At 34.1% G+C, this 19,603-nt stretch overlaps 1 protein-coding gene across 2 annotated transcripts in view; it reads right to left on the minus strand.

The window, feature by feature from the left end:
* The window catches only part of RALGPS2 (Ral GEF with PH domain and SH3 binding motif 2), a 162,786-nt gene that overhangs the window by 62,551 nt on the left and 80,632 nt on the right, over window positions 1-19,603 (minus strand). For both annotated transcript variants that reach the window (XM_061185673.1, XM_061185672.1), the window contains exons 6-8: window positions 19,039-19,128; window positions 15,603-15,695; window positions 8,933-9,059 (exon numbers count right to left, since the gene is read on the minus strand). In XM_061185673.1, coding sequence (XP_061041656.1) covers window positions 8,933-9,059; window positions 15,603-15,695; window positions 19,039-19,128 — 310 coding nt within the window. The remainder of the gene's footprint in view (window positions 1-8,932; window positions 9,060-15,602; window positions 15,696-19,038; window positions 19,129-19,603) is intronic.

Below are 19,603 nucleotides of genomic sequence, written 5' to 3' on the forward strand. Positions count from 1 at the left end.
AAGAAAACTCTAGTTTTGCCAACATTCTGCATTGAATAAAAGTTACTTCAAATTGAATTTGTGCCTTTCACATGAAATGAATATGAATTCTTGACAATATATTTTATGTCAATTTCCCCAAAGAATTAAGAAACCCACAGTATTAAAATACATATCTTTAAAAACAAAAAAATAACATATGCCGTATTTAAATGGTCAATTTATAAAAACAGAAATATACAAATGAATTTTTCAATATTATCTTCATATGATTTGCTGAACATCAAAATCTCCTGAAATTTATTTTATGTTGTTATATTAGTAAAGTGCTGATATTACAAAAGTGCAGAATATTTAGTGAGCCAATGGTTTAAAGAACTGAATTATAACTCTAAGTTTATTTATTAATACTTTTCCCTCCCTAATTTACTGATCTTTACTATTTAGAAAAAACTTGTCTGCTAGTCAAGTCAGAAAGCTTGGACAGCTTTACAAGCATTACTGCATACTTACGGGTGAGACTAAAACAACTTCAAGAAACTGTTAGATATTTTTCCAATACTGAGATTCAACAGCTTCAGAATGGAATCCACAGGGGTTTGGCTAGTCCAAACTGCCAATTCCATGTGTGTGTGTGTCTTTAACTCATCTTTGCAACTAACAACTTTATTACCAATCTTCCAGAACAATTTTCTTCTAGAAATATGTTCTGCTTAGAGCTGACCTTCCCTTAATTCATTTGTGAACTAAAAATTTTAGAGAAATCTCTTGAGACTTTTGCTCAACCAATCAAAACTGAAGATAATTATCTGAACAACTCAAGTCCATCAACACGACCAATGTTTTTGCTCTGCCACATCTCAAAATAAAACTTCTGGTGAAAGAAGGTAAGAGAACATCAAACCCTGATGTTATTCTTTGCTTTACCTATGGTCATTTCAGAATGGCTTTAAAGTCCCTCTCCACCACCCCCAGAACCAGAAAAATCTGCTGTAAGATTTCTGGGTGAAATTAGGCATCTAATTGTTTCATCAAATCTTAACTGAATAAAATTTTACTAGGGCATTCCATTTATTTGCAGAACTACAGCATTTCAGTTAAACATCCAAAACCCGATTAAAGACAAGTCTTAGAGAATTTTCACAGAAGAGGAATATTATTAAAGCTAGAATCATGTGAAAGTCAACAAACTAGAAAACTGTGCTGAATGCTAACTGCCATGGCCACAGGGTCCATTGTGCTCTCCTTTATAGAGGTGATATAGCTCTGCTCTGAAGTTCCTGGAAAGCTTAAGAATGACTTAGGCAACTGAGTTCCTTGGGATCAAGGAATAAGCAGCAGTATTATATCATAGCTAAGCATAGGTCCTAAAGGCAGAACTGCTTGGGTTTGTGGCCCAAATCTACCATGTACATGTGTTCCCTGGGGCAATTTATTTATTCCTGCCTCAGTTTTGTTATCTATAAAATGGAGATAACAACAGTACCTAGAGCTCACGTAGTTACTGTGAAAATCAAAGGAGGTAATACATGTGGTAAAACATTTAGAATAATGCCTGACACTAGTAAGTACTCAGTAGCCTTTAACTACCAGATTACTACTGCTCATCTATGTACTTTCTGCATTACCTATCATGGTGCCTTGCACAGAGTGAGTAATAAATGTACTAAAAGAAACAATATATCCAAATTTTCAGGTGCAAGATTACACTGATCCATGATCTTCATTTGCAAACCTAACAGAGCTATGCCAGCTGTTACGGCAGGTAGTTAAGAGAATGGGCCATAAGGAAAATTAAGGTAAGAATAGCCATAGTAAGGGATTTCAGCCTAATGAGAATCTTGTGAGAGATTAGATAAGTCACATGTATGGTAGGCAAGGTCTGATAGCTAGCTACTTTACAGGTTACCAAGGAATAAGGTGTGGTTGCTTGACCTTCAGTAAGATTGAGCTATAACCTTGCAGCTGGTTTATAGAAGGATTATTTATGCTTAGTTATTTTTAATAAATGAAATGAAGCTTATCCTAAAAATGACTTAGACTCTATTCTCCACTCAGTGGGATACCATCAATGTCAAGGAAACTTGGCATCTCTGAAGTAGACTTTTAAAACATGAGATATTGGATAAGGCCACTATTAGAAACCATCCTGAAATTTAGTAGATATGAACTAACAAGCTCATCCTCAGGCTCCAAGCCTGGTTGAGTAAAAAGATCAAATTTTCAGTCTAATATTCACTTGACTCTATGAGTCATGATACAGGAGTGCTAATTCTTCTAGCATTATATTTCTTAGGACTCCTACTGGTAATAATATAATAAGCCTATAAAAACTTCCACAATCATGAAAATGTTTCAAATTACTTGTAAACCTTTACTAATGTGATACGATTTTTATATACTTAAATTAATCAATGGTAAGTTAAAAATTATTACATCCTAACAATTTTTTAGTCTTTTATTTTAGTGTCTGAGAAAATAACTAAGTAAGAAAAGAATGATTCCACTTACGATGATGCCATGACCCCTCCTCAAAAAAGCCATCTAAAAATAAGCTCAGTTTTCAATTTTATCAGTGGGGTCAATAGTTATTACATCATAATTCTATAGATAATTACAGGAAAGACTGAAGAATGAACTCAAAATTAAAACTAAAGACAGATTTCCAAAATATTAATATAATTCCACAATGCTTTCTTTGAACTATAAATGAAATGGTTATAATGCATATCTTTATAGCAAGTGAATTTAACCTCCCTTGTCCCAGTTTCTTCACTTATAATATATGAATAATATCACGTATCTTATAAATTGTTGTTAAGAATTAGATAATTTATGTAAAGTATACAGTGTTGGGCACAGAGGATTAAGTTGCAAATAAATGTTACTTATTAAGATTTTTATTATTAGTCTCCTGTTAAGGTTTGCTAAAAAATTTACAAAATGCATTACTGAAATATCAGCTGTTGGAAACACTACTGGCAAAGCTGTTGGAACTGGGGGAACCTGATTCTGTTTATGATTAAAATGCAGATCTGTATAGCTTCTACACATGATATTTTTTAAAGATATAAGGCTCTTAAGAGAAAAACTATGAAAATGGGAAAGAAATCAATGTAACCCCATCCCCAGCCCTTTTATATCACAAGTCTTTGAGTGGTCTAAAGTAAACTTCAGAAAATATACCATTAAAGAATGTTAGAAGAATTTTAAATATATAAAAAAGAATGAGGGTAAAAGGGGATATAAATGAGGTAATGGAAAATGGGAATGTAATTTTGGCTAAAGAAAAAGCTAGGGCTAGCTGCCATTTGGTCAGAGCTCATTCTCAAGATTCAAAAGAAAATGACTGAACATGCTTTATTGCTGTTTTAGAATTCAATATGTAATCTTAATGAGAAGAATAAGGTAAAGTAATCCATGGTGTGTATTATATACAAATTAAACCAAAGAAAGGAAAATGGAATAAAACTCTTAAAATATGAAAAGCCAATGACATTTTTTGACCATTAGGCATTTTTGAGATCAGTGTCAGAGACTTCTATACATTTAACCAAGTAAAATTCTACCAAAGGGGCAGGAAAACAATCTCATTAATTCCCAGAGAGCTGTAGAAAGCTTTGGACTTTGTTGAAATTATCTGAATAGAAATGTGAATAAAAAGCTACTATTTTTGAAAATATTTATACACAGATTAGCAAAAATTTCTCAAACTAACGTAAAACTAAAGAACTATATTCTACTAAGAGATCAACATAGGTTAAAAACTAGTGAAACATAAAAGAGGATCAGATAAAATCTGAATGTCCTTGTAAGTTTAGGCATGTTTTAAACATCTCATTAGCTGTGATGAGGACACCACTATCAAGGCCTGGTAATGTTATGTACCTCTTCCATGACATAGGATATAGGAGAGATTATTCACAAGGTAATGACATCAACTTGAGCCTTTGGTATTAAAGAGATGTTAAGTTCCACAAAGGAAGGAACAAAGTCCATTTCGATCCCTGCTCTACATCTATCACCAAGAATAGTGCTAAGCAAACATTGGATGGCCAGCTGATGCACCAAAAGAAAACTGGGGGTGGGTAGGGAGTTGTATACAAAAGTGCACACAAATAAATGTATTGTATTTAAAACAAATGAAGTTGCTGGAACAATGGGAAGAGCCAGAAAGGGATCATTTAATTAATTAAGTCAACCAATAAGTGTTAAATACTAAGTGCCCGCTTTTATTCTAGATGCTAAACACAGAGCCCTGGACCAAGACAAATTCAGGGCTTATACACTGCTGAGGGAAAGAGATTAATGAAAACAAAATGGTGCTTGTCATAGGACAGGGGATGAGAGGGGCACTATATCCCATATTGCAGATGGATATAAGGACAGCTTTTCTCTTCTTTAAAAAAAAAAAAAAAAAAGGCCTATTATGAAAATCTTTAAGTTGGGGCAGGGGACTTTCTCTACAAGAGACAGAGTCATACGTAGACACATCAAAACAGTGTACTCATGTCCTACAGAAGGGCAGGAGAGTTTAAAAAAACTTCTCTGTAACATTCTGCTTCTACTTAATAGAAAGCAATGTATAGAACTGCAATAACTTATTTCCATAGTTTAAAAAACATATGCTTTCCTTCTCAGAAAACCACCTAAGCTGGTTGAGCTACTGCATCTTCCCAAAATTACATAAGTAAAGTAGAAATGAGGTTAGAAAATGCACATGAAAGAATATTTATCATGTTTCATACAACTAAATTATTTTTGCACAATGTTCTTTTTCTCTCTCTCCAGCAAAGCAAAACTTCCCATGCCAAATTCCTCAATAAGCTCCTTAAGATTGTTCTCCAATGACAAGAACAAATGAGTGCTGTTAATGATTTTCAGATTTAAAGCAATAATTCTCATATAAAACAATTTTTTCCTTGAGATTTGCCAAACTATTTCTCTCCAGAAAAACTGTATCCTTAGTCTAAGAACTTTTCACTATATTGTCCAGGCTGACTAATTTTTACCTTGAATGCAAACCAACAGAAGAGACAATTTTTCAAGGGATGATGAGCTGAAAGCCAAGAAAACATTTTCTACTTCTTATAATTTAATCCACATTGAATTATAAATAAATCTGGCAGTATCAAAATAAGAGTTTCGTCAGCATACAAACCTCCATATTCTTTTTTAAGCTTCACAAAGAATGGCTGGTTCTGATCATAATTCTTAGGGGCAAAAACCCCATTAGTTTGGATCATGTCTCTCATGTTAAGAAATAGATAATTAGCCTTCACCTTTTTTCTCTGTGCACTGTAGATAGATTCTTTTGGTTGATACATTTGTTCCAAAAGAATCTTTGCAGACATAATGGATAAAGGGTAGCATTATGCAAATTCTGTATATTTGAAGAGAGATAGTTAAATAGAAGCTACCAATATGAATAATGAGCATTATCTTTCAAATGTCTTCGGGACAGGTTCTCTCCTATCAAATGTACAGCATCTTGTAAATGTTGACATTTTTGGCATCTATCTGCACTGGGCCTAGTTTAAAATGACTGGGAAAAAATTCTGAAATAAAGAAAAGTTAAATTTAAAAACCACAATCCTAATTCATTTTAAATTAGAACAAAATATGAACAATGTAAATATTAACAGGATATAAACTATTGTAAAATCTTCATTCTTCAACACACTTCGGTATTGAAGATTAGGAATGAGAAAATGAACCAGCTTCTATGACATAAATAAATCAAGCAGTCAAAAAGTTGTATGAAGTTGAAAATGCTTCACATTATCTTCGGAAAAGCATGTATGTTTTGATAGATGGAATGAATACATTTAATCTCAAAGTTTGCGGTAAAACAAAACTGTCACTACATTAAAAAGACGATTTTCATGCTGGAAATGAACTAAACTGAGTCACAATAACTTGTCTCACAAACGTTTCAGTGTTTCACTTTCCCTTCCCAAGTCTACCAAATGTTTGTGCCAAATGTTCCACAATCATCTCACATTCTCAGATGCTTCTTCACAAACTGGTATAGGGATGAATAATTATATGAAGAATCCAATGTATAAAATTATATAGATGCTAAAGTGTATGTTCTCTATTTTAACTTAAGTTTTTGCCATTTTCCCCCCCCCCCTTTGGCTTCTAATTCTTGAATAACCCTCAGAAACATGCATCTTGCTTCAACAGAGAATATAAGAAGTGGAGGAGGAGAAATCCAGTAGAAAAAACAAAAACAAAAACCCCAGGTTTCTAGGGTGGTGGAGCAGTGCAGATAATGCAACACTGTGATCACTAGTAGACTAAGCTAGGAAATAAGAGGGGGATCAGGTATGGAAGAAGGGGGAAAATGATGCATTTACTTCTGAACGTGCTAAATTAAGAGTTACCAATACATATCTCATTCCATCAGTATTTGAGTATTTGAGTACCTAAAATGTTACCAGGCTGCAGGAATTACAAAGACAATTAGATGTACAGGTCTAGTCTACGATTTGGGAGTCATCAGGCGATATACAGAAAACAACTGCATGAGACTACTCCAAGTGAGCGTATAGAGGAAGAAAAGAAGTGGACTGAGACCTTTATAAGAACAGATTTAAGAGAAAGGCAGAGAAAGAGAAGTCGATAAAACAAAAGCCAGAAATGCAGAAGGCAAATCAAGAGAGACTGGTGCTACAAGTGGAGAATTTCAATAAGCAGAAATAACTAGCATCAACCTCTCACAAAATTACAGGTAATAGTGAGAAGGGAGATTCTGGGTCATGAGAATATCTAAAGTGAAAAAGAACTGAATTGAGGAGTCAATGGAGACCAAACTGAAGACACAGGAAAGATCATGGTTCTATTATTTTCTCCAAACCAACTTCTGCACCTCAGTATTTGCCTCATTTGCTTTAACCCAGAGGAACAATTACTCTGTTTTAGGTACCAGTGCTGGGAGAAAACAGGTATATTCTTTAATGGAAAACCTTTCCAGATTCCACTATTTCAACGATTTCCCACCCCGCTCCTGTACGTGCATGAGAGTATGCTTATGTGCACATGCACAGACAACTTCAAATCTTGTACTGAAGTCTCCACTGTGAATAAATATAAAACAAAGACCTCTGAACTAGACATCAGAGCACAAGGATTTATACTGTCATTTTCTCATTTTCAATAGGGAATAATCTCTTTTTCTAAAAAATACAAATTATGAAATTTGAGAAAAACATTTCAATGAGAAAAAAATACAATCATAGAATCAGTAAATTTTAGAATGAGAGTTTAGCAGGTATAATTGGAAAGATGCTAGATCAGAACTTCAGATCTGTCATTAACTAGGTTTTAGGATTATGAGCCAGCTCTTCTACCTTTCTGGACTTCGGTTTTCTCAATTGTAATATAAGTGAATTAGATACAAGAGACCACTGTGGTCCCAGCCAGCCTTAAGAAGAACATGATTCTGGTCCTATGTGTGCTATTTCTAGGTAAAGAAAACAAGGCTTAAAGAAGACAATTCAATGACTTGAAAAGTTAGTATGGTAGAGCCATTTTGGAATTTATGGTTCCCAGTTCTCAGTCTAATGTTCTTTATGCTATAAAAAGTTTATGTTTTTATGGAGTATGAAGATATTGATGACTTTTTAAAATCCTCTATTCTTCCTCTCCCCAAATTACATCTTTCAAGAATGGGCACAGCCAAGGTGACAAGTGGTAAAAAGTGGAGCACATGCAGAATGTCTTTCCTAATATCCAGCTTACAGCCTCTCTGACTGAGTCATGCTTATTATGGCCCTGAACTATTTATCAAAGAAACGGACAAATGGTATGTAGTGGCCACTATCTATACAATGCATAGGAGTATTCTGCCTTCAACACAGGGTGTACAACATTCCCCATTCCCACTGGAATTCTAGAATGTCCCACAATGGTCTAATGAGTTCAAGTCTTCTCTGACAAACTAAGGCTGATGCCATAGAGCAGCTGAATGACAGTGTTATCAACTGTCTTTGTCCCTACTTTGTGTTCCGGTCACTGGTATTGTAAAGACTTCAAAGTTTACACTGTAGAGTCTCCTAAACAAGTAACAGGTTTTTCCATTATTTTCAAAAATAGTTATGGTGAAATCCAGTATGAGTCGTTACATAAAAGACAAAGTGGAGATAGGGGAGCAAAGGGGATACTGGGACAAAGCAAATGTTATCATCTGATTACTCTCTACATGGGATCAAACCAATTTATTTTAATGCATATACTAGGTATATATAATATAAAGTATTTTCTGTATTTAAATTTACATATACATTTAAAAAGGTATAGTTTCAGTCTTTTTTATTCAAATACCTAATAAGGCATTACTATTCATATTTTGTTGAACATAATCTTATAATGTTATTAGGTTCAATATTTCTTGGAATTCATCAACACTGTAAAATATACTGTAAAGAGACACATTCTTAGGCAAATAATATGTCAAATACAGATTTGTCTGTCTCAGCACTGAGCTAAATTTCCACAGCTAAACGGCTAATTTCTTCCAGGAAAACAGTAACACCAATATTCATTGAGACTGCTTTTCATAATTCACTGTAAAATATCTGCCAACTACATAAAGCAAGAACTCACGATGTTGAAAATAAATTCATTAAATCTTTTGATCAATTTCTTTAGTTAATGTTAAATATTTTTACAGCATTAAACTTCACTGCAAACTACTGGTTCATTCTTTAAAAGCATTACTAAAATAGGTAAAACATATTGCTTTACCATATGGTCCATCTCTAAGAAGAAATGAAAATACACTCCAGGTAATAAGCTAACACATTCCTCTAGTCTATTTTTTCAACTTAACAATCCTTTAATTTCTTTAAAGGATACACAAACTTTTAAAATATATTGAATTTTATATAAACTACTGATTAAGGCAGAGCAACAACCAGGCATAATGAACACACATGATGTAACTCACCTAAATAGGGAATGCAAGGTGTCATCTTTAAGCTACTTATATAGTCTCTGAGTCTTTTGTAGTTATCTTCTTTACTCATTACATATTCTAATTTTTCAAAGGTAGTTTTGTCTTTTCGACTTAATAACTAAAAAACAAACAGAAAAGCCTAAGTTATTTCCGAATCCAATTTTATTATAGCAAAGACTTGAAGTTATATTTACTATAAATTTGAATTTTAATTTCAAAGTTATATCTTCTTTAATTATATTTTGGTAGTATATAAATAAAACAAAATCAAACATGTCTATTAATATAATAAACCCAAATTCATTATTTTTAAAATACAATATAGTTTGTATGTACATAAAATAATTACTTACTAAGTAGTAAATTATAATACATTATTTCTTATCTTTACTATTTTAAATGGCTAAACAATTTTTATTAATCATTTTCCTAATTTAAAATAATTATGTATTCATATTCAGTTCAAATGCCCAAATATGTTCATGCATTGTCCCCTGCCTCTTCAAAGATAAAGATAATTCTTACATAATCATTAAGAAATAAATACTGCATTTCGTAATTTAAGTAATAATTTTCCTTGATAAATCTAATCATGGCTAGTCCTACCAGTAACTATGAAACTATGATTTAGGGCTTCCCTGGTGGCACGGTGGTTAAGAATCCGCCTGCCAATGCAGGGGACACGGATTCGAGCCCTGGTCCAGGAAGATCCCACATACCGCGGAGCAACTAAGCCCGTGAGCCACAACTACTGAGCCTGTGTGCCACAACTACTGAGCCCGTGTGCCACAACTACTGAGCCTGTGCTCTAGAGCCCGTGCTCTGCAACAAGAGAAGCCACAGCAATGAGAAGCCCGTGCACCGCAATGAAGAGTAGCCCTCGCTCTCCGCAACTAGAGAAAGCCCACGCACAGCAACGAAGACCCAGTGCAGACAATAATAAATAAATAAAATAAATAAATTTAAAAAAGAAAAACAACTATGATTTACATGTTTGGATTTTTGACAAGACATTTTTTTCTCTGATCCCTTTGATCAGTGCTATATTGCATACAGTTGATCAATCAACTGCAGCTGTTTTAGGAGGCTTGAGGAGGAGATTTGTAGTGGGTGCCCTTTGAGAAAAAATGGAGCTATCAAGGGGAATAAAAGAACAAGCAGGGTCAGTCACCCAAAAAGCATTAACTAAAAGATTCAGAAAATATGTATTTTTAAGTATTCCAAAGACTCTGGAAAAAATTTTTTCTCTTTAAATATGTGAAGTTACTATTTCATTATGATGTAATCAGATTTCACTTTGTATCATAAAATATTTGTTATTTTATAGTAGGCAAAACACTTCCACCAATAAAATCCTAATTCTCCTATGAGGTTAACAGAAAAGTCAGAGGATTGATTTAAAGTTGAGGTGACTGAGATTCAAAGGAGAAGCAGAACATATCAACACTCATCAGTCATCCACTCACAAAGATTAGGTCCTGTTTTTCAGGGTCTCAGTCTGATCCTGGAGACAGAAAATTCTAACACCTGCTCTTTCTAGTATTACAAGTGGTACAGTTGGAATTGATGTTGGAATCTATTTTTCACAGGCTCCAAGATGCAGATTATCGTTGGATAATCTTTATCAAAAAAATGTCTGACCAATATCCCTCTCTCTTTAAAACACAAGAGTTCAAGGAGTTCTTTGTTTGAATGTTTTAGATAGATTTTCCAGGGTCTGAAACACTGGTTTCACAACTTTCTGTGGCCCAGCTTCAACACACTTGATCGGCATTTTCAAGATTAGGTGCAACTCTCTGCTGAGTGACCTGTAAATCCAAACATCCTTTTCTCTCCCACATAACAAAGCATTTAAGTATGCAAAATATACTGATATGACATAGCAGGGATAAAAAGAAACTTATTCTTTTTTTCCAAAGTCAATCATTCTAAAACTCTGGTACAGTATCAGGAGAAACAAATTACTTGGAACTCATAACTGATCTTGACACATCTGAAACACAAAACTAAAGAACCACACAGTCTAATATGTATAAAAATAACTTATATTTTGGAATTTTCATAACAAATCAATAACCAGATTGAAAGGATTCAATCTGGGGTGGCATAGCAGAGACTTGTTTTCAGAAGACTATTTTAAAAGGTTGTGGTAAAATATACATAATGTTTACCATTTTAACCATTTTGAAGTGTATAGTTTAGTAGCATTATCGGCCAATCACTGCAACCACCCAAGGCCAGAACTCTTTTCATCTTCCCAAACCGGAACTCCATACCCATTAAACAGTAACTCCCCATTTCTTGCTCCTCCTAGTCCCTGATAACCACCTTCTACTTTCCATCTCGACCAATTTGACTACTCTTGGTACCTTTTATATATGGAATCATTCAGTATTTGTCCTATTGTGTCTAGCTCATTTCATTTAGCATAATATCATCAAGATTTATCCACGGTACAGCATGTGTCAGAATTTCATTCCTTTTTAAGGCTGAATAATATTTCATGGTATGTTTATACCACATTTTGTACATCCATTTACCTGTTGGTGGACATCTGGATTGTTCATACCTTTTGGTTATTGTTAATCATGCTGCTTTGAACACTGGTGTAAAAATATCTGTTTGAATCCCCACTTTCAATTCTTTTGGGTATACACCCAGAAGTGGAATTGATGGGATAAATGGTAACTCTATGTAATTCTAATTTTTTGAGGATAAATCCTATTATTTCTAATCATTTTTTTCTGACTGTGCTGGCTAACATCTCTATGTTGAATAGAAACGGTGAAAATGGGCATCCTTTTCCTTGATGTTAAAGCGAACGTTGCTAATATTTCCCCCACTTAGGATTTTTTCTGGTACATTGCCTTTATCGGTTTTAAAGAAAACCCCAAACACTCTCAATTCTTCATTCATATGATCTTTATTATCTTCTAACTTGACCCGATACGCTACCCTTCCCAATTCTTTCCAACTGTACCCTCTAGGACTCAGGGTCCGTCCTCTGCAAAAGCCCCATCTTTGACCTTTCTTGAAGCATTCTCTTTCTTTTCTTACAAACGTTGTAACATCAGTCTGGAGTTCAGTTAGGTGCCGTTCTTCCTCCTTTCTCTTCACAATTCCTTCCAGCTTATTATCACACTATCCTCCCCAAAATCTTCCAGCTTCTAATTAGAAGCACTAGATCAGTGCTGTCCAATCAAATTTTGTGTGATGATGGAAATGTTCTACGTCTGTGCTGTCCATACAATAGCCACTAGCCACATGTGACTAGAGCATTTGTAACATGGCTAGTAAGACTAAGGAACTGAACTTCAAATTTTATTTAATCCTAAGGATTTAAATTTAATAGCCACATGTGGCTAGTGGCTATAGTACTTGACAAAAGAACACTAGATTACAACACTTATATTACAGTCATTAATAGAGCTGCAAGTCATTTTCCCATCATTAAGATTTTAGTACCTAGAGAAAAAGAGTCTATGAACCAATATTATTCTTATATCCTGATGATTGCAGTCTTCATACAGACGATACTCCCAATACCCTGGTTTCTAAGTTTCTTCACTCCTCTTTGAATCATCTTATCGTCCACCACTCAGCCTCCACTCCCTAGGACATCCTGAACCCAAAAAATATTTGAGGGCACCAGGATTTCCACCAGTTACCATACTGACTTTTCATTGTTCATTATCTCTTTCCTTTTACTTGGGTTAAACTCCTCATCTATCACTAAAACAACTTTTACATTTGCCTACTTTATCTCTTACACTATCCTTGACCCCTCTGTGGTACAAACAAGCCTAAAAAAATTCCATCTCTCCTTAAATACAATTATCTGCAAGTCTCCAGGTTAATGCTGAACACCTGAACCTGGCTGGAGACTACATAACTTTGCTGACTGGTTTCACTCTAAGTTCATGACCAAAAATCTCAAGTGGACCTTCATAAGACCTACCAAACCTACAATGTTTCCCTAGTTAATTCACTCTCACACTCTCCTAGATGACTTTCATCCTTTCCTCCTTCTTCAAACCCCCAACACCTCCCCCACTCTCAACTAATGACCTTGCTTCTTATGTCTTATGAAATAAAGCATCAGAAGAACTTCTGCAGAATCCCACCACCAAATCTACCAACATACCTGTGTCTGTAACCAAATGCATCCCCTTCTCTCCTGTTAAAATGCATAAACTGTTCCTGCCCCACTAGAGTAATGGACCTCATTCCCTCCGTGCCTAATCTAGTAGGTATCACTGGAGTGACTCTTTGCTCTCTTACTATTTCCTCATTCTATTATATTAGATCATTGCACCAACATACAAATATATTGTCATGGATCTCATCTTCAAAACGAAAACAAAACGCCACAAACATTTAATCTCCTATTTCCCTCCAGCTACTGCCAGATTTCTCTACAGGACCTCACCCCAGTCCTTTACAGCAAAATTCCTCAAATGCATTCTCTGTACTTACTGTCCCATTTTTTTCTCCACCATTCTCTCAAATCCAATCAGTCTTTCACCCCACCACTGTACTGAAGCCACCTCTGCCAAGGTCACCAATCCTTTCCAACTGCCAGATCCAATGGTCATCTCAAAGTTCTCATTTGACACAGGTGAGCACTCTTTCTTGAAACACTTTCTTTACCTGACTGTGGAAAACTTCTACCCGTGATATTTCCTTTGTTGATTACAATCTCATGTTTTAAATACTATCTTTATGCTGATGATCACAAAAATGTATCTCTAGCTCTAACTGCTCTATTAAACTTGTATACCTAGCTCTGACCTTATAGTTCCACATGAATATTTTATCAGCCAACTCAAAATTGATATGTATAAAATAGAACCCCCCCAACACTCCTTCTCTATACCTCCCTGAATATCAGTAACTTGCATCTCCATTCTCTGATTCAATGCCACCTCTCTGAACTCAGCTCCTGTCATCAACTACTCCTTAAGCTTGTTTCACTCTGCCAACACTGACCACCCTGCTGTTCTGTGAACATTGCCAGGCCCTTTGCACTGGCTATTTGTTTGGAATTCTCTTCTCTCAGATATGCACATGAATGTTTTTCTTAATTACTCTTGGTCTCTACCCAAATGTCACTTATCAGAGACTCTTACCACACATCATAGAAAGGAAAGCACGGAAGTATTTTATACCTCATTTACTCTGCTTTACTTTTCTACACAGCATTTATCACTATTTATGATATATCATTTATTTATTTACAGCTTATCTTTCCCCAGTAGAATGTTAGCTGTACAAGAATGGGACTTCATCTGTATCATTCACTGTGCATGTCAAGCAATTAGACAGTGCCTGGCACAAAGTGGAATATTTTAAAGTTTAATATAAACACCAAACATTTTATTCAGATTAATAATGGAGCTGTTACTAAATTTAAACAAAATTATTTTCCATGCAATACATGAGGGAGACAACGAAAATAACTTCAAGGAAAATAAAAATTAACTTGAGGGAAATGTATCTCATTTCTAAACCACAATATAAACCAGAGTATAATTCTTTTCCCTAAAACTTCAAAGATGGAATTCATAACTGTATATTTATAATCATTTCCATTCCCTCATTAAGTTCAAATTTTAATAAATAAGGTCATCATTAAAAATAATTTTTAGAGTAGGAACACCATTCACTCAGGTGTTTCTAAAATACAAATAAAATATAAAGAGGACCATAAACTCTTCCAAGCTAATGTTTTTCCAGTATAGAAATCTACCCTGATTTTCATGAGAAACATCTGTCTCTTTAGATACTATGAAAAGTGAAAACAGCACTAGGCTAATTAAAAACAAAGTTATATTTTATCAAGTAAAAAATTGTTTTAAAGTCAGTCAAGTCTTTATTACAGGACAGTAAGAACACACTAACCCTCTGTACAAAATGTAGTAAACAAAATCATTCCTCTTTTACATTAAAGAACAGTATAAATATGAACAGATTTAACTGAATCTAAAATTTCAGTTATATAAAATCTAAATGAAAAACATCTAGAAACCTTGAGGCCAGTATCCAGTTAATCAACTGTAAAAGTACACAAATTTGCAGAAGTAAAAATTCACACCCTGACCTTGTTAAAGTAATAGAACCAAATATGATTAGCATACTACCACAATGTGCAGAAACACTGTCTACTTTCATGTTAACTATCAAATTTTCCATTATTCCTAAGGAAACAACCTGAGAGTTTACTGACTAAAAAATAATGGAAATCTGACTCAGTAAATTTTTTTTTTGAAACTTAAAATGTGTATCTTCCTCAAATTTTCCAAAAGCATAATCTTTACATGATTAACACAATTTTTTCTTTGCATTTACACTTTCCCATCAGTAAGCTTGAAATGCTATGTTGTCAAAGATGTTTAAAGAGGTTCTAGAAAAATGAGTTCCTAAAGAGCAGAAACCAAGCACCAAGTTGTAATTTACCCAAAAAATACCTAACAAGCCTAGTGAAATACTTATTTAAGGAGAGAGAAAAAAATATGTAGGTTTCAAAGAACAGTACAAAGTACTTCAAAAATCCTTATCTATTATCATAATATTAATCTTACTAAGAACTATAAAAGGAACTAACACATCTTTACTTCCAACAGGAAGTCTAACCTTTCATTAACTAAGGAAAATTACTCACCGCCCATGTTTTAGTCAACCTGAAAATTGGGGCACTCTGTAAGCCAGAAACCACTGCCATAAGTGCATGAAGGTTATTCAGCTCGTATAGTTTCTGGAAGATTTAAGAAAAGCAGGGAGGAGAGATGAAAAATAAACAGCATGAATACAAGACAACTTTAACAACAAGTATAATCTAGGCAACTGGTAGTGTTCTAGTACTTATTACCCTCATTGATGAGATATGTCTTTGGGGTATCCACCATGTTTACAGTAAGCTGATTTCGGCCCACAATAGAACTTCCACATTCTAACTTGGCACTGCCCCCAAGCTCTGGGAACAAATCTACCTCTAGTTGTGTAATACATTAAGAAAACCAAAATTATGGCTCAGTATCAAGGTTACCTGGTATGACCATGCATCCTCATTTCTAGTAAGCAGTTTCCTTCCTTATACTGAAATATTACTAGCCTCTGCCTTATGATCCAAGTTTAAAGGAAGAGTCCATGCCCAGGATCCTGATCTGGTGTCCTACTCAGGATCCCCATTATTCCAGGGCTAGGGTCCAAACCTGCTTTCCATAGCCCTCCTCAATTTCCTGCTTCCTCCTGGCTGAATCCTCAAATCCTTTGTTCCTTGTTCATGTTGGGATATCCACCTGCTTCCCAATACCAGACCTTGCTTTTTACAGCCTCCGTGCAGAAGGCTCCCATCTAATGCTAGGTTCCACCCGTTTACCGAGAGATCTACTATTTTTGTCAAATTATTGCTAATTGCCCAGGTTTCTTCAAACTATCAGATGCTTACATCTCAATGGTCTTATCGTTTAAAAACTGTCCTCACCATGAAGCGACTCCAAGGCAAAAATGGCCTGTTTTGAATATGAAAACCAAGGAAAAGTGAAGGGTTCTATTCCTCTGAAGAACCCTAACTAATACCACCTTAACTCAGGTCTCAAAGAACCCCCATAAAATTTCAAGAAATATGAACTCAAGTAAAAGAAAAAAAGGAAAAGGAAAAGGATAAACACAAGGAAACAAGAATTCACAAATGGAGAACATCAGGTATTGGCCTCAAATAAAATGAAGATTAAAAATGAAGGCATTATCTAGAAAGCAACACAAAAGCCAAAGGGTCTTTTAAAAAATGTGAAATAAAAGATAAAGAGACATCAAAGGAAGAGCAAAAAAGGCCAGCATTTATCTCAACGGAGCTTCGGAAGGACATGATAAAAAACAATGGGATAGAAACAATATGAGAGATAATGGTGGATTATTTTCTCAAATTACTGAAAGACACTAATTCCCAGGGCTAGTAAGTTCAAGAAATCCCGAGTAAATTTAAAAAAAACTAAGTCTGGAATAGCATTTTTCAAGAACAAGGGTGACATAACAATGCTTCCAGACAAAATAAAGAGAACTTTAAAAAAAGATTTAAAAAACGGTGCCAACAGGATTATTCATATGGAAAAATGTGAACTGGGATCCATAATTCATACATATTTTATCTAAAATTTCAGATGAATTAAATACCAAAATCACAGCTGTAGAACTTTAAAAGAATAATATAAGAGAAAATCTTTGATATTCTCAGAGGTGAGAGTAAGATATTTTAAGTGAGATATTCTTAAATCAGAAAATGAAAGTTAAAGCTTAATACATTTGACTATTAAAATTAAGAGCATCTGTATCAAAAGATAACATGAAAAGAGTTATAAGACAAGTCACAAATAGGAAGATGTGTGCAAAGAATATAGCAAAGAACTTTAGCATCTGGAATTATATTTTTAAAACTGCTATAAAAATCAAAGACCAATACTAGAATAGAAGATTGTTCAGAGATCTTGAACAGACATTTCAGGAGAGAAAACCTAAATAGCCAACACACAAAAAATGTTATTTTTCATCAGATTCAATGAAAGTTATTGGTCTAATTGTCATTTCTTTGAAGATAAATTTGTCTTTTCTCTCTGTATTTCTAGGGCTTTAACCTGCAGTTGAGCACCAAGAGACTCACACATGCATGCTTTATAAGCAGTGGTATTTATAATAGCAAAAATCTTGAAACTCCTGCCCAAGTTTCTGGGCTGTCTGCCCTACAGATTTCAGATTTGCCAGTTTTCCCCCACCTAATCACACGAGATAATTTCTTAAATCTTTTTATACATTATATACATATATATATGTGTGTATTTTTTTTTTTCTGTCTCTACAGAACCCTAACTGAAACAACCTACTAAAAGAAGAGAAAGACCTGCCAGTTTTATAACAAACTGAATACACAAGGCGAGTCTGACTAGAGGGATTTAAGAGACAGAAATGAGACAAAAAAATTATGAATTTAGGGCTTGAGATGAAAGTAAACACTATCAAAAATAACTCAAAGTCTAAGAGTCTGAATTGGAATTAAATGATTATTTGATGAGGATAATGGCAGGTTTGATGGACAAAATTTGGTGGTTTTGAGTGGAACATACAACAAGTACATTAAAAAAACTAACAAAAATACCAGAAAACAATAATGTAAATTCAGGATCTATGGAGAAAAGTCATGGACTTCTATTAGCTAAAACCCAATATTTATCTAACATATCACAAAGAATGTTTTTAAAAATTTTATGACACTTCTGCAAAATATCAAATTTTCAGAAGGCTAGCTCTGCCACCTAGTGCCATAGAATGTTAGAATACAATTGTTCCCAGGTGCTCAAGGGAAATATGGAAGAGTTATGACTTACAATTATTACATTTTTACAATAATTTACAATTGTAAAAATGATATCCTCATTTTATTCCATCTTCATTCACAGGTGAGATGAGTTATGCATTTATTATAAGTATAATGAGGGATGTGGTTACAATTATACCTCTTTAGTTAACATAAATTTGGAGTTGTTACGAATTTTAATAAAATCTTGAATGTCCTATTCCATCCTCCTCTCTAAATTTTGACTATCCTTGAAATCCGTGTTCTATTTCTCTTGCTGCATCTATTATCTATGCTGCTCAATTAAGGTATTTGGTTAACATCCTCATTTATACTATTAAAAAAAAAAAAAGTCTTATCATTCTCCATATGGTTGGCAGAGTGACCTATTTCAAAGGCAAATAATTGATACGTATTTTCCTACTTAATCCTATAAGGCTTTTTCAATCACCTGCAGAATAGACCAGTGTTTTATAAATATTGAACTTCATCATAATCTGACCTCTGCCCAGTCAAATATTATGTAATTCAGCTTCTCTGAGAGAGGGAGGAAAAGTATAAAAGAAAGGGGAGGAAGACAGGAGGAATAAAAGAAAAGGCAAAGGAAACAGGTATTCAATTTAAAAAACGGACTTATATTAGTCAGTAGGCCTTGTTTTCTAGTGTCGATAAATAGTGTCACAGGCAAACATTTACTTACAAGCATTGCTAAATGATTAAACTCAAAAATAGAAACACAAGTTTGTCTTACCTTAGCAGTTTTAATATAGTGGCTCAAAACTTCTGCTCTAATTTTTAATGTTTGAGCATGAAGAATCTCTCTAACAACCCAAAAGCTTACCTGCAAATAAAAATTAAAAACAGTTGAATAGCAATATTCTTTACTTACTAGGATCAAATTAATGACAAGAGCTATTTGAGAAATAGATAGCTGTTTAAAAACAATACTTTCTCTTTCCCTTGATTCACCACCAGGACATAACCAATCTTCAAATGTTGCATACACTTCATATATACACAGACAGATACAGATATGTATATATGTGTGTACACACACATAAAAACATCACTACTACAATTTTTAATTTGTAAAAGCTAATACAAATTTTGAAGGAAAAGAGAATGCAATAAAACCAGAGTGATGCAACATGAACACTGTAGAAGTGTTTTTTGCTGTATTTTGAAACACTTTGGCAGAATTAGATAAGCTCTAAGATCAGACATTGTAAAACATGCTATAGTATGTTTTACTATGGCTGTGTAATCCCATGCTGCCATTTTATTTACATTGAGTAGAATCATAAGTGTAAAGAATC

The sequence above is a fragment of the Eubalaena glacialis genome, chromosome 3 (assembly GCF_028564815.1).
Source record: "Eubalaena glacialis isolate mEubGla1 chromosome 3, mEubGla1.1.hap2.+ XY, whole genome shotgun sequence".
Lineage (NCBI taxonomy): Eukaryota > Metazoa > Chordata > Mammalia > Artiodactyla > Balaenidae > Eubalaena > Eubalaena glacialis.